This window comes from Cydia fagiglandana, chromosome 25, assembly GCF_963556715.1.
Source record: "Cydia fagiglandana chromosome 25, ilCydFagi1.1, whole genome shotgun sequence".
Lineage (NCBI taxonomy): Eukaryota > Metazoa > Arthropoda > Insecta > Lepidoptera > Tortricidae > Cydia > Cydia fagiglandana.
The window spans coordinates 5990520-6017381 of record NC_085956.1 but is presented as its reverse complement, the minus strand read 5'-3'; the positions used below and the strand labels follow the sequence as shown (position 1 = coordinate 6017381).

The following is a 26862-nucleotide window of genomic DNA, read 5'->3' as shown; positions in this document are numbered from 1 at the left end:
CATACAACAGACGTGATTTTTGACCAAAGTTAAGCAACGTCGGGCGGGGCCAGTACTTGGATGGGTGACCGTTTTTTTTTTTGCCTTTTTCTGCATTATGGTACGGAACCCTTCGTGCGCGAGTCCGACTCGCAATTGCCCGGTTTTTTAATAGGACAATTTTACACAGATCTACCCAGTCCCACAGTAAGCTCAATAAGCCTTGTGTTGTGGGAACTAGAGTCTATAGTTCGTTTTTTTTAGCATTAGAAAGAACTCCACAGAAGCAAGCGTGCAGTTTTTATCAGGCTCTTTAATTGTTAATAATTATTGAATTATCTAATGTAGCATGGTCAATACATATAATTTACTTCAAATTATTACCGCTAAAAGTGCCGGATTTAGAACCACAAGCTTACTTCTGCCAAGTTCTTTCTAATGCTAAAAAACACGGACTATAGACGACGACATAACTTACATGTGAAACTTCAAGCGTACTTTGGACGTGTAGGACTCATTGCAATTATGGCACGTCATGATCTGGGGATCCGATGTCGGCTCTGCGGCTTTCTTCTTACGAGGCCTCTGAAAATACCCGCATTGTAGCTGAGACTACACTATACAGTGTGGAAAGATAAGTCGGGCCCTGGAGGAAAATTCCCTTAAATCCTTAAACTGGCTCATTTTACTTAAAGGAGACATTCCTTTATTTTTAAAAAGAAACAAAACTGCATTCAAAGATTTTCTAAAACTTGCTTGCCTTGCCCGGGACTCGAATCGACTAAAAATTCCAAAAAATAAACACTTGCAATTTTATTCTACTACTCGATACAGTTAATGTTAATGATAACATTTCTCCAAGAAACATTAGGTCTTACACTCGTCTGTCATACAAAATATCCATAAAATCTAATATTTAGTACATATAATAAATATTTTGACGAGGTTGTGTAGAATAGGGTAGGTTAGGTTAGGTTTGTGTTATAATTTTTCAGTGATGTTAAAATTTTCAGCACAATAAAAATTATGCGAAATGAGTTTTATGCGTAACATTATATTAGGCCAATCAATTATTATGCGACCCAATATGGACCCATTTATAGTTTAAATATACTTATTTTATAGGTAGACTTACGGGTACCAGTAAATCATTGTCACCAGAGTCCGTGCCTTGTCTCGGTCTACCTTGTGGCCTCTGCAAAAAATAAGGACATTTTTGATGTTTTGGGACATATGTACCCAAAAACACGGGAATCATATTTCCATTTAATTCAAAAATAAGGACATTTTTGATGTTTTGGGACACATGTACCGAAAAACACGGGAATCATCTTTCCATTTCATTCAAAAATAAGGACATTTTTGATGTTTTGGGACACATGTACCGAAAAACACGGGAATCATTTTTTCATTTCATTGAGGGTAGGTACAACTTTACTTCTAACCATCTACCTACATTTGGTACCTACTTATATAGGAAATGTTGTACAGTAGATTAGGGTGACTGGGGTTTGTTTTAGAAAACAATGAAACAAAAGAAATGCAACTTTATGTAATGAACTTTAGAAAGGTGCAAATTTAACCCTTTTTAAGGCATAAAGGTGTTAGAATCATGCAAAATTGAACTCTATCACTTTGATATAAAGTTCAAAATCAGATGGGAAATATATTCCACCTGCCTTATAAAGGCTTAATTGAAACAAAGTGTACATTGTAATGCACATTGGGCCCTACGAGGTTAAGTTGTGCTCGCGATGTCTACAGGGCTATAACCGCGAAAAACGAAGTTCGCAAATTGCGGGCAATTTTCTATGTCACTCTAATTACGCCTTCATTGGAGTGAAAGAGAGAGATCCCCGCAATTTGCGAATTTCGGTTTTCTCGTTATGCCCCCAGCCCACGGAGCCACTATTAGTATTTAAACTGATGAATAAGTAAAATAGCACACACTCATCATCATCATCATCTCAGCCATAAGACGTCCACTGCTGCATAAGCCTCCCCCTTGGACCTCCATACGTGCCGGTTGGAAGCGACCCGCATCCAGCACACTCTATCCGGTCTTTATTGATCCCAACGTACCTTTACACCGTCCTTCTGAGAGGATAAAGTGACGTTTTCGTCCTTGCCCGAGCACTTTCGTTTCCGGGCTCGCTTCTTGCATTTATGCGTGGACATATCCACCATGATCTGACTGCGAGAGTAAAGTTTGTTTAAAAAATTATAAATTGTTTCGTAGGTACTTAAAAAACAGCGTAGATAAGCATGTATACTTAAAAAAATGAAAGATAAATATTTTGATGAATAAAGACGACGTTTACTCTAGGTATTTATTATAATACTATAAACATAATATCTGTACATATGTATGTCTATAGCCTATAGGGTCATTTTTAACTCAAATCTAGACTACTTCTTACGAAATATCAAATCCAAACTAGGTACAGATGACATTATACGTTACATAAGTAAATAAATAAATATTTACTTATGTAAATAAATAAATATTTATTTACATAAAATACACATTCTTACACAGATTGACTAAGTCCCACAGTAAGCTCAAGAAGGCTTGTGTTGTGGGTACTCAGACAACGATATATATAATATACAAATACTTAAACACATAGAAAACACCCATGACTCAGGAACAAATATCTGTATCATCATACAAATAAATGCCCTTACTGGGATTCGAACCCAGGACCATCGGCTTCGCAGGCAGGGTCACTACCCACTAGGCCAGACCGGTCGTCTAATAATTAATTAAAGCTTTGCCGCTGCCACGTCGGTGAAGCCTCTTGCTCAGTTAGCTTAAACAAGGTACATACGGTACTAGGACGGTAAAGTAGCAACTTTGCCGCCCTAGTGCGGTAATTAGCACTTTAGATTCATCTACCGTCAACTGGCTTAAGGGGTCATTCATTAATTACATCACACGTTTAGGGGGAGGGAGGGGGTCAAGAAAATGTGACATATTGTGACATGGGGGAGGGGGGAGACACAAACTTTGTGACGTCACTTTAACTTCATCAGTAACCGAAAATTTATTTAAATCATTTTATTCGCTGTACATTTAAATAACAAGTTTTTAAAACGATAATCGTTTTTATTCGTTTAATTTTCTTTCCTAAGCAGTTTTGGGTTATAAAATTACTAATATTTATATCGTCAAAAATATTTTGATAAAATATTAATAATACTTAGGTACTTACTTAATTCGATTTGGCGATTTCGTAGAAAAAATGTGACGTCACACTAGGGGGGAGGGGTTTGCCAAAAGTGACCAAGTATGACAAGGAGGGGGGGAGGGGTAAAAAAACCTAGAAATTCGTGTGACGTAATTAATGGATGACCCCTAAGGAGCCATTTGAGGGTAGATTTTGTTTACTTTTATTTAAAAATACCTAAAGATATAGAGTATACGTAATATCTGCTTGTGAATGGAGACACAATCTACCTGCATTTGGCACATTTTTGCGGTTTCTTGAACACTGCATCTTTGCTTTTTTCATCACCCTAGAATGCAGAGGGGCGATTTGAAAGTTGTAAAACAAACATGCAGTAGGTAATAATAATTTACAGCACATCTGGTGCTACATTACGACACCAGGTGCTATAATAAGCACATTACATAACAACGTTGAAAATTTAAAGGGCCATATGTACTGTAAAACGTTGAACGATACAAGTGCGAATAGGTAATTCGTATTAACTATTCGCACGTGTATCTTAAATAACTAATTGTCTATGCCAATAACTTACATGCAGAAGGGAGTGCAGCTGATCGGCCGGCGTGTCGTCAGTATGCACGATCCATATCGCTTCCTCGTCGCTGGTATCTAACGCTTCCTGCTTTATTTCCAACTTAATTTCCATTTTGCACTCCTCTTTATCCTAAAATCAAAAAGAATAGATAGGATCTTCGAGCAACACGGAAGGGAGGCGGCATTCGCACTATTTCCCCTCTGCCGAGGTACAAGATTAGCGCGTCAATTTAATCTAGCGCGGGTAATAAAACTAGTTGCACTTGGATTTTTCACTAGACCGAGTCCAGACGCGCGCGTGAACACTGCTGCACAAAAATGCCTGTTTGCTCGGTTTTTTGTTATAAAAAGAGGTCGGGGACATCAAATTTACAAAAAGAAAGTGTTACATTTCACATGTAATATTTTTTTTACATATCATACGTTAAATTACATTTAAATACAATTATTATATTTTAGTCCCAAGTAATTGTTGGATTTATCGATTTTGCTCGCTCAGTACAAATTGCGGATCGGTCGAGCGACAAATCCGACTTCTCATCTCTCAGAATACAATGACATACTTCAACGAAAATGTGTTAGTGTACGTGTTGTGACACTAGTCACTCGTCCGTACACAAAAAGAGATCGAGGTTTGCAAGATTTGTCTTTGACGTGTGTCATTTTCTATGTATTTGTGTCGTCATTACAGATTGGATTTTGTATGTAAGTGTGTGAGAAATGCGACTGTGTGCACCTTTCCCCCCGCGAAAAATGGCAGAAAGATTTGTACGGCGAGATATCGCTTGGGCCCCTCCCTTCCGACATGTCGGAAGCCGGTGTTGCTCGAAGGATAGGATAGAGGGGTCCTGTCATAGTAAATGTTGTAGTCACTGTAAATTTACTGCCATCTATCGACACACGACTATAACTCAAAATAAACACGTATAAAATTATCAAAAAAATGAATATATATGGATAAATGATTATTTTATTATTATTATTTTTATATCATTTTGACCCATGTTCATTCACTGATATATATGTTTTGAAATTGTTAAATATGAAACGGTGTCGTCACGCCATCTAGCCGAGTATAGGCTAAAGGTGTGTGAGCCATCTATCCGAGAATGACTTTTTCTTGATTTCCGAGGCACGTTTATTTCTTAGACTTTATTTATCTTATACGAAATTACATATTTCTTTGCCTAAAATTAATAGACACTGAAGTAACTGTTGGCACAGGAAACTATTTTTCACCAGACCAGCTCGTAGAGCCTTCAAAAATATTAATATTACGCGAAACTCTGCATAGGGGGCGCTACTACCACAATCCATCACAATCTGAGGGTCTACCGCGAAACAAGAAAATTTCGTTATCTAATACTTATTCGAGCGATAAAGAGGCAGATAACTAAATTTCGTTTTTCGCGTTTCCCGGTTTCGCGAACCTTGTTAACAAACCGCCTTGATGCATCAATGTCATATTTTATTGTCTGTGAAAACTTGTCACAAAACAGTTTAAGGCACAGTATCAGTGAACGCATATATTTAGTATGTATATGTTACTCTATGGATTACTAGCTAGCTTAGTGCTGCACTCTGGCGGCAGAACATTGCAGTAATACACTCTATTCTAACGATACAATCATAACAATAAAATGTCTGTGAAAAATTGCCAAAAAACAGTTTAATTTGATGCAAATTTTGAATTATTTTCTCATGACGGCTGATGGAATTAACTTTTAACGGCCACTTGTACCATTCACTAACCCGGGGTTAACCGGTTAAACCTGGAGATACCATGGTTACCAGTACAATTTGACACTGGGTTAGCGGTTTAACCGGTTAAGCCCGGGTTAGTGGGTTGGTATTGGTACAGTCGCCATCAGATATATCGGAGCGGCCAAGGCGCTCACAAATATCTGAACACGCCTCTATTGTCAAGGCGTCAGGGTGCATTTTCAGATATTGTGAGCACCTTGGCCGCTCCGATATATCTGATGGCTACTGTACAAGTGGCGCTAAGCGATGGTTTTTAATGATAATTTATAAATATTGAACAGCGTGTATTAAAATTATTTAACTGAACGAAAGAAGAAATCAAATAATTTATTAACATACATTTTCAGGTTCCACCGATTTTGTAGGTTCATCCTCTGACTTTACTGCATCATCTGAAAGAGAATATCATAAATAATAAGTTTTTGGCAAAAAATTTATTTTTGGTACAAGCTTTTATAGCTGACTGTACTTTTTTTTACACAGGCAATTAATACTCATCGAGACAATTCTAAAAACCCCAAACACAATTAGGTTTCGTTGTTTTATCACAGAGTTCCTATGGCCACCTCCGGTCTCCATCATCAGATCAGCTCGATGACACCATAATATTGCATTGTCACCCGACTTACATATGTATGCAAAATTACAGTTCAAGCGGAAACCGGGAAGTGGATCAAATTTAACTTGCAAGATTTGATTACAGACCGACAACGGGACAGGTGAAACTAAATAAAAGCTTGTAATAAAATTTAATGCACTCGCAACTGTTCTGTCGGTCGAATGGATTTACCCGAGTTTGAAGTTAAGCGACACAATTTTAAGCTTTTGAACTCCAATGATCGATATATCCGCACCGCAGGTCCAACGCCAAAGACCGATTAATCGGTCACAGACCAACATAGACCTACTTGCATAAGCATAAAGTGTCAAAACTACACTTCGGTGACGTGGCGTCTGAGAGACTGCTTTTGTGTTTGACACGGCGTCGAAAAGGTTAACAGTCATGCTTTCAAGTAAGGTTTAGATATATATTCTGTGAAGCCATTTCCGTCAGTAGAAAAAGCGGCATATTTAAAAAATGTAGGTGCGAAGGGTTATCGTCCATTTTTCTACTGACAAAGTTGTTTGTGAGACTATATCGATTTGCTTACTTATGCCTATGACGGAAGGGTCAAAATGACTAAAAGCCGTATAGTGTCAAAATGACAAGCCGAATAGTGTCAAACCTTTGTCGCCCTCGGTATTTTTCTTATCGTTACTCCTAGTTCTTTTAGCCACTGGCGACTGCTCAGATGGTGACTGCGATTCTAAAATAAAGTAATACAGTGTCGTAAATCTATAATATTCATGCAGGTAATTTTACTACCAAATTTGTACGTGTGTTTGTATTAGGTATTATAAGTATCAAAGCAAGAAAAAATATGCTAATACTAAAATGTGACGTCCCACGGATAAAGGTACCTTATGGCGGTTGGCGCTTACGTTATTATTAACGCCGCTCCAATACTATTGCGGTTCTATGCGACGTAAGCGCCAGCCGCCATAAAGTACCTTTTTCCGTGGAACGGCACAAATACTGGGCCCAAGACAGAAAAGTGGTGAAAAGTGTCCACATTCGTCACGTCCCTCAGTCATGAGGATACGACAAGGATGAATACTAAAATAATGTTCAAGTATAACTAACTTACCATCATTTGCATCCTCGTTAGTGCCTTCTGCTGGAGACTTCTTAGGTTTATCGTGGGCTGCTTTAAGATGGCCTTTAAGCCATTTAAAATTGGCGTATCCTAAAATGAAACATATATTGCGGATATCCACTACGAAACAAGTAAAGGTAATTCCATCATTCACAAATAGTAGAATGTAAGACCAATTATAGAACCCTGTGGGAATCCCGAACTAATCATCACTATGCTTGACCTGATGTCAGCCACAATTGATCTTAGGTCGATAAATTGTTTCTTGTTCAATAAATTCTAATATTTTGAAAACATGGCCTCTAAATTCTCTAATCTCTAAATCCTCATATGTAATGTACTGGTACCTATTACCTAATTCATTTACGTATAACCAAGGCCTGTTCACTTCCTAAGAAAGTTATGTCCCCAAATAATTGCGCATGTGTGCGCCTTAAGCTTCTATGTGTGCGTTGGCCTCCGGGAAAAAGTTGCGAGTAATAATAATAAAAACATTTTTCTACAGCAACATTGCTCCCAACTCTGATTTAAATTATCACGAATTTTATACAATATTAATCATAAAACGGGACTTAAAACGCTTAAAACTTAATTACATGCGATTAAGTTTTATAATGAATATTTGCTTCCAACTGTCTTTATCAATGTTCATAAAATATATGGAGGGTAGGTACGTCTACCCACCATAATAAAAAATATATTTGTCAATGACTCTGTCCAACTGCTGTGGTTAAAGTTCATAACGAAAATTTTATTTATTAACTCTTTAAATAATACATACAACGTGTACCGCTACGTACCACTTAAGACTGTAAGTCTGTACCTACATGGATTACAGCAATGCACATAGAAAATGTGCTAAATGCGGAGCAACGGCTGTTGAAGCAGCCAGAGTGAAATTTACAACTTTAGTGGGTTCAGAAGGAAGGAAGGAACGCATCTGGAAAGCGTATTAATTAACCGTGAAGAAATGTATGAATACAAGTTGGAAATCTGTGTAAAATGCCGTGTGTAAAGTGTAGTGACTTGTATCTGTGTGTAAAGTGTAATAGGTAGGCATGCCTAATGTTATTTGTATAAAAGGTACTGAAAACTTTGTGAATGCGCTTTATTAATGTCTATTTTTTTATTAAGTTGCCAGTTGCCAGTATTCAGTGTATATTTTTATATGTAAAACATTTTTTAATAAATAATATATATAATGTTATAAACATAAACATGCCTTTTATTTAAATCAATTGATAATACCACAAACAAGGGTTAATATTTGCATCTTGCATATATTTCGTGATATGAAGATAACAAATATGTTTATCAACAGAATTACTACCTACCAATACCCGCCAGGCTTAACCGGTTATCAACTTTAGTTCCATTGGTACACAAAGACGGCGCCACTAGTATAAACGTATAAACGGTTGGGGACATTTTTTTGTATGGAGTTACCGTTCTTCTCCTAGTGAGTATTATATTCTTTGCGTATAACCTATATGTTTATCGCATGTTCAATATTGTTCACATATACAAGACACTTATATAAGTTGTGGTTACCTATAATTAGATAAGCATCAGTCATGATTGTTATATAGATTTAAGAGCATGTAAGATGTATTATCTGTTGGTAATCCTAAATAAAGAAAATAAAATAAATGTCGAAGAGCTCGAGTTTTTTTTATAAAATCCTATGATCTTCTACGTCACAAGCTGCACTTAGATCCAAAAAGATTCAGAATACTCTATGTTGGTATTTTACCGTGAAAATGTAATCAACTCTGCAAACTACTTTTGCGTGATATGATAACGATGATGATGACTTGGTGATTAGTGGAGAAGACCTGTTATTTTATCTGGTATCCTTAGAGCATTTAGTAACTGGAGACGTCTTGGCATTCATTTTCTGTACAAAACAGTCTGCCGATTAGACGGCATTAGAAAATACAGTTGAATTTGTTTTGTTTTATAATCGAACGAAACGAAATAAAAGAAACTCTATTCCATTTAATTAAGATTTAAATTTCATTGGAGGTAATTTGTACTAGTATTAGGACATTGAACCCCAAGAGTTCAATCAATCAATACAAGTTAAACGTCATACAAAGTTTGCACAATTGTGCAAAGTTTTCAGGAGAGGGATAAGCTCTTAAAGGCGACTTCGGTTATTCAATCTTACCGTAAAAACACAAAGGGCACGGGTACACCTCGCCATCTTCCGTCACGTGTTTGTGAACGTCACCATGCTCCATCAACTCAGCCAACTCTGTAAAGACGCGCTCGCAAAACCTAAAACCAAGAAGCTCATATTGGTGGGAAGGCAACAGGCGAGAATAGGGGTTGATTTAGACGGCGCGCGAACTCGCAAGATTTTAGTTACATTGCGGACTGTTGGTTACGTCCAATTCAACCGACCGATCAAAACCCGCATTGTAATGAAACTTGCATCGTCTAAATGAGCCCTAATTCCAAAAAATCCTCGATATACCGAGAGACAGTGGGCATCAGTTCATATAGTAAAACAACTAACCTGCATTTAAGTTCACTAATATCATTATTGTCACTCTGATACATCCCTAAAAACTCCTTTACTTCCTCATCGGCTTCCTCTAAATTGTCTATGACATCGTCTATTTCCGGTCCCTCAATTATTTCAACATCACTAGAGCTGCCATCTTTGAAAATATATGATTCTGAATTTGATTCTTTCGCATCATCTTTAGATATGATTTCTCCATTCGAATCGATTTCAACTTTGACAAAATCAGTTTGTTTCACTTGATTTCCTTTCAAGATTTCTGTTTCTATTTTATCTATTATAGCTGTTGCTTCACCAATGTTCACGAAACTGCTTTTTATATTTTTAAAGTCTATGGAATTTGTTTTCTGAAATATATACTGCTGGTTGTTCCTAATTACCAAATATTCGTCTGGATTTAGATTTTTGCTGGGGCTTTTTAATCTAGATGGTTTAAAATTATTGTCTAAGCATTGTTCACAGATAATTTTCAATTGGGTGGATAATTTCTTTTGCGGAGATGATCTGTGTAGTTTCTGATCTTCATTGTCAAATAAATAAAGCTTATCCATATTGTTATTAACGAATTTCTCACAGATGAAGCAGTTCCGGCTCTCATTTTGACCTATTAAAGTACCATCCACATCTATGTACGGCATAGTTTTAGCATTCGCAGTCTTATTAATAGGGCGTGAAGGGTCAGTTTTGCGTCTCCTCTTATCACTGAAGCTTTGACTCTCATAAGGTACTACCGGAGTATCTTTAAACATATTTAAAACTTCATCTCGTGTTATGAAATCATTTTTATTATAAATGTTGTCCTCATATTTATTATAGTTGTCTCTAATAAGACTTCTCGGAGACTTATTTCTAGTTGTAACTGGATTAAGCGGCGTAAATGTTTTATCAATACTAGATTCTACGAATTTGTGGAATTGTGCTGCAAATCCTGAAGCATTATTGTTAACCAGTTTAAAAGGTATGCTGTTTATGAATGGTTTTTTTGGGCTTGACGCACTTGGCCATTTAGACACAGGGCTAGCGACTATATTGATCATTTTCGTGCTAATTTCGTTTGATGGTTCAGCATCATCTATATAATCATCAACATATTTAACAAATGGTATTTTTTCTGCTACAAAATCAAAAGGTGGATCCTCATTGTCGAAATGGATCTGTGAAGCTTTGATTTGTGTTCCATCGCCTAGGACATATTCTAAGCCATCATTGGCATCGCTTGGTTCTAACATTTGATCATATGTTTGTCCCATAGGGTATTCTAGGAGGCCGTTTTCAGAATTTAACAGGAATTGGTAAATATTGTCTGTTAAGGCCACCGGCTTGTTTCTGGTTAATGAATTTAGGTCTACTTCGTAACCAAGTAATGCACTGGAATTAAAAGTAATCTTGGTTTAATTAAAATGTGATGGTTTATTATAAGATTTATAAGAACTGATAGGTGATAGCGCAAGATGCATAGGTTCTCTGGGCTCCTTTAGGATGCAACCAGAAAAATAGTATGATGAAGTGGTGAGTTGCGTTACTTGTGTTAACGGGTTGGCTCAAAGTAATGAGAATTTTCGTTTGCGGAAATATTAAAAAAAAGACAATAGCTATGGGTTTTCGAAATTTTACAATGACAAACAAGAGCATATTTTAAATTACAAGAAAACATTATATATACAATAAACGTCTCCCACATCCGATTTCTCATAACGGTATTCAAACCCTCTGCGTCATGCTTTGGACAACGTTTTATTAACATTACATAACCGTTTTATTGCCGTTAATTTTAATTATTTCGGCATATTAGCTTGTTATCTATATCATGCCATCATTCACAATTGCTAACTGACTAAAAATTTTCATGAAATCTGCAATTGATTGATATTTTGAGAAAATTGTTTATGTATCATATTTTGGTAAAATGTATGCAATGACGTTTTTAACTGGTTTTAGGCTCTCGCGGAAAAACGACTTAACGTTTCCAACCCTAGAATATCCCCAAGACTTAAATCAATCGAAGAATTTTGGCAAATATTATATACTCTGATATGTATATTGCGATAGTAGGCAAAATATTATAGAATAAAATAAATTTTACCGTGTAATTACAAAACGATCAGTCAGAGAGTACTTGGTAGTTTGTCCAAAGTGAAAAGCAAACGGTCAGAAGCATGTTAAGTAAACTAACACAAGGGAGGCCAATTACTTCATTATTGAATTTGGTTCTAATGTTGGATATTGCATAGTTCTTTAATATAACATCCAGAAATCCATGGCCATTGTCTTTTTGTTTTTATGTCCGAAAACAAAAATTCTCATTACTTTAAGCCAACCCGTTACTATTGACATGCAATAGTTTAAAGGGGCCCACAGATTACCAGTTTACTGGACAATATCAGCCTGTCAGTTGTTTGGAGCTGTCAAATTTGCGTTTAACTGACAGGCTGATATCGTCTGGCGAACTGGTGATCAGTGGGCCCTTAAAGTTTTATACCATAGATATAGAGATGACACGTGGGAGGGGCCAAACGACCGAACGAGATGCACTTATGGAAATTTCAGTAGGAGTAGCAGAGAAAGCGGTATTGTTGCTTGTCCTTGTCACAGTCTCAATTTTTGTTTGTTCCCCACCAAAAATTTAGTATGGTTTATGGTGGGCAACAAATAACCCGACCGAATTACGTACCTAGATTGTTTTTGGTATGCTGTCAGGAATGTTAAAACGTGTTTTTAATATTGTCGCTTTGCGTATGTTTTGTCCCTCACGGAGGCACGCGTATAGCTCATCTATGTAATACTAGGTCTACACTGAGAGAAAAGTACAACAAAAACACACTTAAAATTACAAAAATAAACTTAATCCGGGGACAAGGAGAATTAACTAATAGGAACAAATTGACTTATGCAATTTCTATTAGTTCTTGCAATTTCTATTATCTGTTTGTTGAAATTATATTTGGGATTACTGAGCTGTTTGTAGAAATAAATAAACTTTACAGATGTGAAACGTCCATAATTATTACTAAAACTTCATTTTTTCCCCCAGTACAGAACTGTTTTTAGGGTTCCGTACCCAAAGGGTAAAACGGGACCCTATTACTAAGACTTCGCTGTCCGTCCGTCCGTCTGTCACCAGGCTGTATCTCATGAACCGTGATAGCTAGACAGTTGAAATTTTCACAGATGATGTATTTCTGTTGCCGCTATAACACCAAATACTAAAAACAGAATAAAAATAAAGATTTAAATGGGGCTCCCATACAACAAACGTGATTTTTGACCAAAGTTAAGCAATGTCGGGAGTGGTCAGTACTTGGATGGGTGACCGTTTCTTTTTTTGCTTTTTTTTTGTTTTTTTTTTGCATTATGGTACGGAACCCTTCGTGCGCGAGTCCGACTCGCACTTGCCCGGTTTTTAATTCCTGGTGATGATTTTTCTCTCAGTGTATATTTTATACTAACTTGGCCTTTATCAGGAAGGAGTGGAAGTCGTCGTTAGGTTCAATGTTGAGCGACACCTCCTCACCGGCCGCATTCTCTAAGCAGAGCATCAGTGGAGGCTGCTCCTCCGTCATTGTCTGCCAATTACAGGATATTATACACGGTGTAACATGAGGAAACCGAATAATTTTAAACACGCATTTCTGAGGTCAAAAGAAGTAAAAAATTTAATATAAGTTTAGGTCAATTTCGCCAAAAAAGAAAATTTTGTTTTGTTTTGTTTTTTCAATTTTTTGAATGTATTTGTACATAAAAAAATTATGTTATTGGTAAACTTGTCACTTAAAATTGATTTTTGCATTTTTTTTTTTCGTAAAACCTACTTTTTGCAAAGTGTTACTTGTCACTTTCTGACATCTATCAATAAGAATATTTAGACTACGTCCTATAGCAGCAACATCATCATCAAAAAGGCCTTCTACACTATGTAACAATAAAAACTTGTTTTTTTATTTTATTAATAATATCTCTGAAACTAGATAGGCAAATTTAAAAAAAGTTTATAGGACATTTTTGTCTCTAAATATGATCAGGAATACGCTGTTAAAATTATTCGGTTTCCTTATGTTACACCGTGTATATCACAAGTGTTAGTTATTACTAATGGGCGGACGACGGATGCAATATACGTGAAAATCATGTCAAGCCTGGGGTCCGCTTGACAACTAATCGCATGATTTGACGTAGGCACTAGTTTTTACGAAAGCGACTGCCATCTGACCTTCCAACCCAGAGGGGAAACTAGGCCTTATTGGGATTAGTCCGGTTTCCTCACGATGTTTTCCTTCACCGAAAAGCGACTGGTAAATATCAAATGATATTTCGTACATAAGTTCCAAAAAACTCATTGGTACGAGCCGGGGTTTGAACCCGCGACCTCCGGATTGAAAGTCGCACGCTCTTACCGCTAGGCCACCATAACGCTACGCTTAATTCTAGAACTATGGAAAGCACTCAAAAGTCCCAACCCTACCTACAACAATAGTAGGTGTACAGGTGTTAAAGGTAATTTACGATACAAGTGCGGAAAAGAGGAAATTCGAAACGAGTGGCGATAAATCGACACGAGTTGCGAATTACCTATTCGCATGTGTGAATCGTACAACGTTTTACAGTACATAACTACATATGGTCCTTTAAACTTTTGACATACACACGAAAAGTGCTATTTCCGGCACTAGTGTGGGAAAATAGGGCCATATGTACTGTAAAGTTAATTTTCATAACAATGCAATAATTATTAGCTAACATGGAGCTGACCTAAAGGCCCGTCTCCATATTGCGCGGCAAGCTATCGAACATTGGCTCGCGCGGCAGCCGCGCGCAATGGATACCGGGCTGCCGCGCGAGCCAACTCGATCATTGGCGCGCTCGAACGCGCCGCGCGACGAACCAATTCATTGTCGGTGTTTCGACGCGCGGCAAAGGAATGTTCGCGTGCAGTTGGGACGGGTGTGTATATATTTCAGTTGGCTCACGCGGCCGCATACATGGATAATGAAAAGTGTCGTACTTTAATTGAATTATACGGCACTAAACAGTTTCTATGGAACAGTAAATGTAGTGATTATCGCAATAGATCATTTTTCTATTTGGCTATACTTCGTTCCGAATAATTTATTTTTGTGATATAATGTGGTCGATCGTCGGATCGCCTGCCGCGCGCGGCCGCCGCGCATAAGTTCAAGATGGTGCCGAAATTGGCTCGCGAGCCAAAATACAGGTTTGCCGCAGTCGAACATTGCTCGCGCGGCCGCCGCGCAATATCGAGACGCGCCTTAATAATGCAATCAGGGGCCTATTGCATAATTAAATACAAGCTCACATATACGATCACTAATAGCATTAGCTTATATTTTATTATGCAATAGTCCCCAGGCAGTGACTAAGGATCCATGCACAGAAAAACGAACCATTTGGGTTCGTTAGAAGTATCACAATGAATTTGCTCTAAGGCAAAAAAAAAACTTAGTGCTAGAGGTTTAGTGATGTAATATTTGTATAAATAAGTTTTTGGCAAAAATTTCATTTTTGGTACAAGCTTTTATCGCTGACTGCACTTTTCTTAAGACAGACAACTAATACTCATCAAGACAATTCTAAAAACCCCTTACACAATTAGGTTGCATTGTTTCATCACACGGTTCCTATAACCACCTCCTGTCTCCATCATTAGATCAGCTCGATGATACCATAATATTGCATTGTCATCCGATTTATACATGCATGCAAAATTTCAGCTCAATCGGAAACCGAGAAGTGGATCAAATTTAACATGCAAGATTTGATTACAGACAGACAGACAAGATTTGATTACAGACAGACAGACAGACAATGGTCAGGTGAAAGTAAATAAAAGCTTGTAATAAACACTGTTTGATTTACTCCTCAATTATATAAGCTCTTTTGGTCAATAATGAAGAAATTCCAGGATATCACTATCTTCTTTTTAATTAACTTAATAACTAGATACAAGTAACGTTTAAGTTTTTTGTAAATCTATACAAAATATATACCTGTACGGAGTGTACGGTGCAGATGTTGCACCAGCAAAAATAATTTATAAAACCTAATAATTCATTATTCATTATTTAAAAAGCATGCCAATACAAAAGTGGTTTTTATCATAATAACTATTATTATCGTGGATTATATCAATCTTATATCTTAAAGTATTTTGTAATACAAAGGTAAAAGGTGAGGAGAAATATCAAAGAAATACATCGTAAGTTTCGCAAGTTCGTAGGAAATTGCAAAGTAGATATACAATTTTATCTTAAACCTTGTGAATTATATTTCCAGCCAAGCAAAGTTCACATCATATACAACAAGGAAATGTAAATAAAAATTACTGGCAGGTAAAATACCAAATAAAATTAAACTGCCAGTGACATCAGAAAGTTCAGCGCAAAATTTTGCTGTTTCGTTACCGTAGTGTACACAACAGATATCAGATTTGTACAGGAATAGCAGAAAAACTCACCAGTTATTCAATTCAACCCAAAAAATCAACAATTTTCACCAACAACTGGCACATTTTTGTCTAAAAACAATTGAAAGTTGAATCATTTGAAGGAACGATTTCAAATCAAAACATAAACATTCCATCCTACCATAGACAATCTGACTGTTGAAATGTCAACGATTTCAATGGGTTCCGTATAATAAATTGCTACTACAATTTATTTCCGATTAATTAAGCAATAATAGATAGATATTTAACTCAATATAAATTATATGAATTTATGTGAATTTTTACCTCCTAGTTCATCAACTTAAACGATGATTTTAAGAAGAGTTAGACCAAACTCGAGTCGGACCAAAAAAATTCCGCAACGGATTTGATAGCCCACACAGTGCAAGTGTCATTTACACGTCATAATTTCATAGAAGTTTGACGTTTAAAATAACACTTGCACTGCGTGGACTATCAAATTCGCTGCAGACTATTCTTGGTCTGACTCTAAGTTGAAAGCGATTTTGATGTTTTTGATAGCACTGTGCAAGTATTATTTAAAACGTCGGGTCTAACTCTGACCCCGGCCGAACACACTTGAAATTTTCATTCCGTACGGAAAATTCCGTGCGTGTGTGGCCGGGGTAAGAGTAAGATAAGAATAACTCTGGTCGCAGACGTTCGGAGTTTTCATTCGGTTAAGGTACAAAATGGCAGGTGGGAACGGGACGTCGCTCTACAAATGCATAGCGCTGTCTGGTTTGCACAAATGTATACTACATAATAATTTGGAACCTACATAATAATTAAGCTACCTATATGCTGAATCTAGTCTCAATCTATATAAGGGCGGTATTCCATCTGTCCTATAGCTTTGCCCAATGTATATTTTGTCTCACATTTTGCTTAATGAGAGAGTGAGACGCAATGAGATTGGACAAACAAATTAGACAGATGGAATACCGCTACCGCCCTAATGCACGATTGAGTAACAAATTTAAACACTCAAATTTGTGATATTAATGCATAATAATTATTGAATATATATGGCTTCAAATATAAATTACATGATACGGGTTCGTTGCTGTATTAAATTGAATTGTCATTTCATTTATTTCAGGTGATGAGTCAACAACACTGTTAGTTTTTACTCTAAGCCGTTCATACAAGTGAAAATGACATTTATTTAGTGGTTTTAATATAAGTGATCCCTAAAAGATATTTAGAACCGAAATGGGACTGGCTGGTTTGTCTATGGAGGTCCTTTTAAAAATAAACAAGTAAAAGAGGGATAGCTGATATGAAATTATTTTTTTTTTATTTGAATTTGCCTTCTATTTACGCTAATATAATTTTGTAACTGTTTTTTAATAATCCTCATTATTTGTGTAACGTACAAAATTAATTCTGTTATTTCTAAAGTGTTTTCCAACTAGAACACGTATGTAAAACGTCTTAAAATATATTATCCGTGCAAAAGGGATGGCTACACCTTGTTGATTGACAACTGTTCTGTCATTTTCATTCATTTCTCAACATGGCCGTCAGTGCTTTATCTAAATACAAGTTGTAAGATTCGTGCGTGAGTTTAGGAGTGTTTCATTGATTATAATATAATTTTAATGACTTAATTGATAAAGTGTTGCGGCATGTTTCCTCTAACGCCGCCAGTTGTGAAGCGACTGTTAGGGTGGAAAAAGGGCCCTGAAGGGTCGTCTGTTGCTGAAGATAAGTGGTCTGAGAAGGCAGTCAAGAGCTTAGTAAAGAAATTGAAGAAAAGTGGAGCCCTAGAGGAACTGGAAAAAGCAATTTCCAGCCAAAATAGTCATACTAAATGTGTTACAATACCCAGGTAAGTGCAATATTGATTTGTTTTTTTTGTGATAACAATCATGTGACGTTTCCGGTCGCTAAATAGATTTACAGTCCTTTCCAGGCAATGTCTTTGTTCTCTTAAATGTTGGTTTATGGGTAGGCAGAGCGTCTTAAACCTTTTATTTAAAAAGAGGACAGTTACTAGGATTAGTAAAATTCCTTAGTACATACAGCAACATTATTTTAGTATTTATTTATGTTGTTGTAAATAAATATGTAACGACCACTAAAAGCGTGTAACGGAACGTTAGTTCATTTCACTGCGGCTGGGTTGGTCATGCAACCCGGCTAAATCGGAAAACACGCAAAGCGCATTGACCTCTACGTTGTCAACGACCACCGCATCTTGGTTACATAACCACAGACAGGACGCAAAATCCAAAAGGTCAAATTGCCGTCAAAACAAATCGAAGGAAATCGCAACCCTTGGCAATATGGCGGATGCATGGTTGTGACCTCGCTAATTTTTTATTGCCGTTTAACGTAATAAAACAAAGGATTTCACGTGATCAGTGTGTTACAACGTTAGTGCGGAAACCGGTGATATACAATATAGTCCTTGAACGTGCTAATAAGTAGAATTGTAGGAGGACATTAGTGTTTTAATTTACAGTTTTGGATATTTCCGGGCCGTTTCCGTATTTCGTAAGTAAACACGTATTGTTACTAAACATTATCTTTTTTTCCTTTCCAATCAGAATCTGATTAGATTAGCTTTCACTTATAATGTATGAATACCGATTCGATGTGCCGAGATTCTGCGAAATATACATAAATAAGTATACAGATAATTTCGATATAAATAGTGATTTCGATGTAAAATGTACATGTAATCCTTATGGTAATATCACTGTTGCGTTTACAACAATTAAACATGTAAACAATAATATTTTTTCACTTCCTCAACCATCACTTCCTAAAATGCTTCTTAATCTTTAATGTTTAAAACAGGTACTTTATTACTATTTTACAGTAATAATTATCATTGCTCAAACATATTGCAATATTTTTTGCAGAATATATTAATTAAACTAAACATTAATGTTAACAATAATTTCAAAGCATATTTAGCTATAAATTAGTGTTTAGAAATCTTAAAAACATGTGTATAATATAATTTAGTCAAGATTTGTGGTAAAAATATCAACATGTGAAAGTGCAAAGCGCCACTTATATAAGATGTCACTGCCCTCCAGGTCATACTGGGGTCAAAGGACCTGGGGTAAAGGTTGAAGCCTGAAGGGTGAAAGACCTGAACCTAGGAATTTGTGTAGTAGGCTAATGTTGACTAATATTTTGTACTGCTACAAATATAATGCTGAAACTTTATGGGTAAAATAAATATAAACTTTTGTTTTTTTAATTTAAATGTGAACTAACATGGCATCGTGGTTCGTGAAGCGATGGGTTGATTTTGATGCCATTTTTTTTATGTGACTGTGAGTTTACTTGCAGTCGTGCTTAGCTATGATTCAAGTTTCAAGTTTCAAAGCCTTTAATTTCGAGCATACAGTTAATAATAATATTTAGTACAGTTTTAGTTATTTGTTCATGTGTGTGCAGCAACTGTCGGCTCGACGTGTCCTTTTGACACAAAGGCCTCCTCCAATGCCTTCCATAGCTATGATTATTGATTAATAAAAATTGATCAGTTGGAAGAGTATTAGCTCTGTTCCAATATGATGTAAGGCATATTTAAGGGTTTTTCAAGTTTTTAATTTAATATTTAAACTATCGTTTCCAGAGTGAAGCCAAATGAAAACATTATAAACGGGCAGAACCGCAAGGGTTTGCCGCATGTTGTCTACTGTCGGCTGTGGCGGTGGCCGCAGCTCCAGGTTAGTGTTGCCAGAAGATCTATAATTTTACCCTTTGTTCTCCGTCTGCCTAAAACGGATTGTGCCTATGTAGCTCTCAAGTCTAAATCGCACATGACATAAAACGTCAAGTTCCTAATTATCAACATGCCATTATAGCTTTTGTACTAAAGGGTATTAAGACTAAATGGCTGTTAAGCTACATCGCATTATGACTAACACGCATTAGGACAACAGTGGTATTATTACTATGCTACTTAAAGATTTAGGTAACTGCTCGAAACAGGCAGTCCACTATATAGACAAACAGCAGAAATGACCTATCACCCCTGAAAGTTGAAGTTTAGGCAAAACGCGAGTATGTCACTTAGAGAATTAGGCACGAGCTCTAAACAGCCGGTCCACTATACAGACAAACAGCGAAACGGCCAGCAAGCTAGATAGTCATTATGCCCCTAAAGATTGAAGTTTAGGCATAATGCGACATAGGCACTATCTGTTTTAGGCAGACGGAGAACAAAGGAATTTTACATCCAAACTTCCTATATTATAAAACTCACAACTGATTAAGTTGTACAATTGGTTAAATTGTTCAACTTAATCACTTTTGAACAAAATCATTTTTCTTTCAGAGCCAGCATGAACTAAAGCCCGTGGACCACTGCGAGTTTGCGTACCAGCTGAAGAAAGACGAAGTGTGCATCAACCCTTACCACTATCATAAGATCGATTCACCTGGTAAGTTCAGCTTTTTACCCAAATATGGTATAGACAAGGAAGGGTTGTTATTTTAGCATTTTATGTATACTAAGGACCCTAGGGACGAAGAATTTTGTACATTAACCTGCCTGTTCCTACCTCTATCGCGCACACATGGGTGAATCAACTATTAAAACACCGATTTTGTGTCCCTAGACTGCCTAGCAATTCGATCGATCGATTTTTAAAAAACCATGTTGATTTTTAGGGTTCCGTACCCAAAGGGTAAAACGGGACCCTATTACTAAGACTTCGCTGTCCGTCCGTCCGTCCGTCCGTCCGTCTGTCACCAGGCTGTATCTCACGAACCGTGATAGCTAGACAGTTGAAATTTTCACAGATGATGTATTTCTGTTGCCGCTATAACAACAAATACTAAAAACAGAATAAAACAAAGATTTACATGGGGCTCCCATACAACAAACGTGATTTTTGACCAAAGTTAAGCAAGTCGGGAGTGGTCAGTAGGTACTTGGATGGGTGACCGTTTTATTTTTTGCTTTGTATTGTATTGTAGCTCGGGCGATTTTCCGCAACTCGACGTCTTGCGCCTATTTTGCGTGATAGGGGGTGGGCTAGTCTTGCCAGCCCAGCTCCTCGAGGAATCCTATCAAACCTTTGATGTTGAGTAGGACCTCGGGGAGGTCACTCGGGGATCCGAGATGTTTTGCCCTGTATGGGGCCAATCCGCTGCATTCCAACACCACGTGAGAGGCTGTTTCTTCTTCCTCCATGCATCCACGGCATAGGGGACTGTCTGTGACACCTGTTATAAAAAGATGTTTTTGACCAAAGTTAAGCAAGTCGGGAGTGGTCAGTAGGTACTTGGATGGGTGACCGTTTTATTTTTTGCTTTTTTTTTGTTTTTGTTTTTGCATTATGGTACGGAACCCTTCGTGCGCGAGTCCGACTCGCACTTGTCCGGTTTTTTTATTGTTTACAGGGGCATTATTAGATACATAATTATTGAATTAACACATTAAAAGTAATAACTCGATCAGATAAAAGTTACATTTTATACGGTAACGCCAAGTACTTCTCCTTTCTCGACTTCCGATTATACATATGTATATCGATAAATACAGAATACAATATGTAAAATATGATCACGTGTAGAAGTAAACAATATTCAGGCTTATAGCGAATGAGCGATCTTTTCGAGATAACCTTTGGATACCAACTTTGAGGAAATTATAATTTCCTCAAAGTTGGTATCCAAAGCCCGGCAATTTCCACGCTCGGCGGCTCGTTCTGTGTGGAGCCGCCTGTTGAACATGCTTGGTTGTCGCAGCGCTGCCGCCCATCCTCGTGCCGCGCTGCGAGGCGGAGGCGCGCGCGCCGCCGCCGCCGCCCTACTCGCACTACATCCGCGAGCCCGAGCCGTGAGTACCCCCTCTGTTTCCTATAAAATAAGTAAAATAACCCTGAAGACACAGCTAAACTGTGGAATGAACCTGCGGTATTTCCGGACCGATACGACCTTCAACCGTTGCATCTATCTAGGAAGCCGTGCATATGGCGGGTGACAGAAGCCTATGGAAGAGACTGGTCAGCAACATTAGGACATGATGTCACGATCTTCAGCATTGAGGGAACGACTGACGATGATGATGATTATGATGATGACGACGACCTTCAAGGCTTATATATTTGTTTTAAATTTAATAGTTATGATGTATAGACAGTAGACAAGATGGCGCCGGTCGCTGCTGCAAAGGCGGCGTTCAGCTTATGATAGGGGGTAGTAGTGTGTTTATGCCGCTCCGAGATCAGAACTTTTCCGCCAGAGGGCGACAGTATGTATGCGTAAGGTAGTGACAATTTAGTTCACCCTACTCCCCGCTAGATGGCGCCACTGTCTATGCGCAACGTTAGTTCCAAAGGTCGCCGCTAGATGGCGCCACTGGTTAGTTCACCCTACTCCCCGCTAGAGGCGCCACTGTCTATGCGCAACGTTAGTTCCGAAAATATCCGCCAGCCCCGCCGGAGGGCGACAGTATGTATGCGCCGCTGGTTAGTTCACTCTACTCCCCGCTAGAGGCGCCACTGTGTATGCGCAACGTTAGTTCCAAAAATCCCCACCAGCCCTGCCTGGGGGCGACAGTATGTATGCGTAAGGTTAGTTCTAAAAATCCCCACCAGCCCTGCCTGGGGGCGACAGTATGTATGCGCAAGGTTAGTTCCTAAAATCCCCACCAGCCCTGCCTGGGGGCGACAGTATGTATGCGCAAGGTTAGTTCTAAAAATCCCCGCCAGCCCTGCCTGGGGGCGACAGTATGTATGCGCAACGTTAGTTCCAAAAATATCCACCAGCCCTGCCTGGGGGCGACAGTATGTATGCACAACGTTAGTTCCAAAAATCCCCACCAGCCCTGCGTGGGGGCGACAGTATGTATGCGTAACGTTAGTTCCAAAATTATCCGCCAGCCCTGCCTGGGGGCGACAGTATGTATGCGCCACTGGTTAGTTCACTCTACTCCCCGCTAGAGGCGACAGTATGTATGCGCAACGTTAGTTCCAAAAATCCTCACCAGCCCTGCCTGGGGGCGACAGTATGTATGCGCAACGTTAGTTCCAAAAATCCCCACCAGCCCTGCGTGGGGGCGACAGTATGTATGCGCAACGTTAGTTCCTAAACCATCCGCTATGAAATGAATAAAATTATATGTGAGTTTGAATTCTGCCAGCCCCGCCAGAGGGCGACAGTATGTATGCGCAACGTTAGTTCCAAAACTGCAGTATCAGAGGAGAAACGCAAAAAGTGACGGGGTGGTCTCCAGTGGCGAAGGTCGGATTCGAACCGGCGCATCTTTAGCTAACCGGGGATATCGTCACCACACACTGTATGAACCCTCTAGGCCACCCCGTCACGGTAGGACCAGCCTCAATTTCTCGACTACATTCTCATAATCACCTCGCCCCCTACACCCTGCCCCCTGCCCCTACACCCCGCCCCCTTCCCCCTGCCCCCTACACCCTGCCCTCCTGCCCCTACACCCCGCTCTCCTATGCCGCGCTCCCTACACCCCGCTCTCCTATGCCGCGCTCCCTACACCCCGCTCTCCTATGCCGCGCTCCCTACACCCCGCACTCCTATGTCCCCGCTCCCCTCCACCGGGTTTATAAAAGAGCATGTTCAGTCATAGTAAACAGTCATTTCACCACATTCTCACTAGAGTGTCACTACAATTATCGTGTTGAAATAATATTCTACAACAATGGATCCACAAGCTTCATCACATACCAAATGTAAGTTTCTTTTCAAGTATAGTTGTATCATACTAATTTTTTGAGTATATGAACTCTGTTCTGTCTTTGTAATTAAAAACTTCTCAATTAGAAACACTTTTTGCTTACTTTTAATATAAACAATAACAATATTTTTATTACATCTTCCCCAGCTGACATTAACAGTACCATGACCGCTTGGTGCTGCCAGTGCTGGTTGTCCACGACCACAGGCGGCGGCGGCTGTGACGGTGGTTGCAGCAGCTCCACTTCACACTCACCACCCGCACAACCGATGGCAACAGCGAAAGCACAAGACGACGGGGGCAAGGAAAAACACACCAATCCCTTGTACTACGGCCACGAGAGCGATTCCAGCAACGAAGTGAAATCTTTTCATCAACAATGTAAAAACGAGTGGATGGAAGCGTTCCAAAAGAACACATTGATTAATAGATGGCGCGTCCCCATGCCATTACACTCATTTAGAGCAGAAGTGGCGAGATTGTTGAAAAGTTTATATGTCGAAGGTCACCGTGACGATTGTCATATTTACCGTTTAATTGTAATGTGGGACGATTTAAACGATGAAGCGGAAGAAATAGTGGGAGACGCCCAAATCAATTTTCAAGACTGGATTGACTTACTAGGTGGTGTTACAGCGGAACTTTTTTCACGCGCAGTGTGCAATTCGGAATCTTTTACATATTTAATTAATGTCATATTTTGTGTGGTAGGTCCAAACATAATAGATTCTGGTGATTATTAATGATGGTGTATTTTTGTTTCCTTTTCATTGTTTACTTTTAAATTGCTAGCTCACTGCACATGTATTATAATTGTACACGTATAGGTATACTAATAATAATTAATAACAATAAATATATATAATATTACTGAATATAGAGATGTTTTATTGAATGAAACCTCATTGATTTAGAGTAGATAAATGTTTATTGAACATAATAATAGTTAGACAATGTTATCTTTATCTATCCAACTTTTTTCATTTAAGCCGAGCCATTTTACATACACTTTATTTCCACGACGTTTCAACACTTTTTCCACTAGATAAATGTCATGGTGTTTAGTTTTCTGCAACTCTTGTTCATAGAAACATCCAGAGATGGGTTGGTGATTAGCGTCTTGAAGTAAATATGTCACTGGATTAGTAGTTTGCACTCTAGTTATTGTAAATATCTCCGTAGTCCAATTGCCGGTGTAGCCTTTGGCGAAGGTGGATTTATATTTACTAATTCTCACGTGTTGACCCACCTTGAACTTGGCCCGTGGTTTAATTTTAATGTTATTGTAGACTTTATGTAACAACTGTTTAGAGTTGTTTTTATTCACACTCGCCGGCGCCATACCGATAGTACGATGCGGTTTGTTATTGTAATAATGCTCCACTTGGCTTATCAGTTGTACCCATGTGTAAGAACCATTCAAGCTAAATTGCTTCCAAATCCAATGTTTTAAGGTTCTAATTAGTCTTTCCACTATGGAAGCTTTCATGACGCTATAGGTAGAGTAGTGGTTGATATGATGACGTGTCATGAGCGATTTAAACTTGAGATTGAAGAATTCCTTGCCGTCATCTGACTGAATATTCTTGGGCCTTCTCCCGCCTTCACTCAAAATTTTGCTCATTGCCCTTGTAACATCGTCAGCGCTCTTGGATTTTAGCGGCTGCATCCAAGCGTATTTCGAAAAAGTATCAATGCACACTAGAATGTATTTATAGTTGTTATTATCCTTGGAGTACTTTTGCATATCAATCAGATCAATCTGCCATGTGTCATCGAGCCCCCTCTGAATGAATCGTCGACGTGGAAATGTCTTTCTCGCATACTTGTGTATCTCGTCGACTACTTGAGCCTTACTCATTTTTCTTCAATGCAATGCGCTTTCCTGGAACTGTTGCCGCTGTCGATGGTGGTGTTTGAGGTTGTGACGGAGTTGGTGCAGTAATTCTTTCTGATAATTTTTCAAGCTTTACCCGTAAATCTTTTATATCTTTAATATTCGCCTTTAGCTTTGTGTTTAAAAATACTACTTGTTCATCTAGTTCAGCTCTACAGACGGCATCAGTTTTGAGGAAAGACTTGTGAATTCCTGCCACTCGTCTATTTTCAAAATTGACTAAATCTCGTTCCACTTTTATATCGTCACGGATTGTAGATTCGCTGCCCAAGTATTGTCCAAACTTGTTAAGAGGCATTGTGAAAGTGAGCGATGGAGGGAGCCTTCATCAGTATTTATAACAAGGTAACCAGGGAGAAACAGATCGGTTTTACCGGAAAACAGCTTTTAAAACAACAAACAGAAGCGGGTCTGTTTTCTTACTTTAAAATTATACCGCTCTCAGTCAGTTCCTCAACGATTGCATTGATCTCGTTCGAATGAGAGGTGTTGCCAGCGTTTTGTGATGCTATCAAAAGCTGTAAACGGCTCACCAGCTCGTTGGGGTCATCCCAATAGATGTAATCGGTTTTTGGATAAAAAGTTTTAGTTGTTAATATATCTCTTTTACCAGAGTTCAAACATCCACCTTCTTTATGTTTCTTTGATTCTTGTGGTTGTTTAATGTAGCGCAGATACTTTAAACTTCTATCTCCACTCAATTGGCCGTTGGGTGAGAATCCTCTACGATGAGCGTTTGTCATGTCTAAAATCTTATTGTAATCATCTACATCTTTTTTCAAAATTACATTCTTGTTTGGTACTCGTTTAAAGATAAGTTCCAACAGTCCAGGAGTCATGTTGAATCGTGAATCTTTAATATACAACACGTCATCAATGATTCTAACTCGACTATTACCAATATGCATTTTATCATCCTCGAGATAAACACCAAATGGTATCTTTGGTGTTTTAACAAGATGTTTAATATATTTATTTTGTAGATCATCAATACTACTATTACCACCTTCATCAATTTCAAGAGCCGATTTCATATCTTCATCATCATCGCTAAGCTCTTCATCTCCCTCTGTTTTTTTCT

The 26862-nt window shown here is 38.2% G+C and overlaps 2 protein-coding genes across 2 annotated transcripts in view; one reads left to right on the top strand and one right to left on the bottom strand.

Annotated features, from left to right (window-relative positions):
* The window catches only part of LOC134676835 (uncharacterized), a 46923-nt gene extending 30564 nt beyond the window's left edge, over positions 1-16359 (bottom strand). The window contains exons 1-12 of the mRNA XM_063535216.1: positions 16207-16359; positions 13185-13300; positions 9729-11105; positions 9378-9487; positions 7199-7297; positions 6737-6817; positions 5850-5902; positions 3745-3876; positions 3440-3498; positions 2062-2173; positions 1115-1174; positions 458-564 (exon numbers count right to left, since the gene is read on the bottom strand). Coding sequence (XP_063391286.1) covers positions 458-564; positions 1115-1174; positions 2062-2173; positions 3440-3498; positions 3745-3876; positions 5850-5902; positions 6737-6817; positions 7199-7297; positions 9378-9487; positions 9729-11105; positions 13185-13297 — 2303 coding nt within the window. The 5' untranslated portion in view covers positions 13298-13300; positions 16207-16359. The remainder of the gene's footprint in view (positions 1-457; positions 565-1114; positions 1175-2061; positions 2174-3439; positions 3499-3744; positions 3877-5849; positions 5903-6736; positions 6818-7198; positions 7298-9377; positions 9488-9728; positions 11106-13184; positions 13301-16206) is intronic.
* A 1333-nt stretch (positions 16360-17692) lies between these two features.
* LOC134676887 (mothers against decapentaplegic homolog 3) overlaps positions 17693-26862 on the top strand; it is a 43966-nt gene continuing 34796 nt past the window's right edge. Inside the window, exons 1-4 of the mRNA XM_063535269.1 lie at positions 17693-18031; positions 19799-19892; positions 20504-20609; positions 21922-22012. Of these exons, the coding sequence (XP_063391339.1) occupies positions 17829-18031; positions 19799-19892; positions 20504-20609; positions 21922-22012 (494 nt within the window). The 5' untranslated portion in view covers positions 17693-17828. The remainder of the gene's footprint in view (positions 18032-19798; positions 19893-20503; positions 20610-21921; positions 22013-26862) is intronic.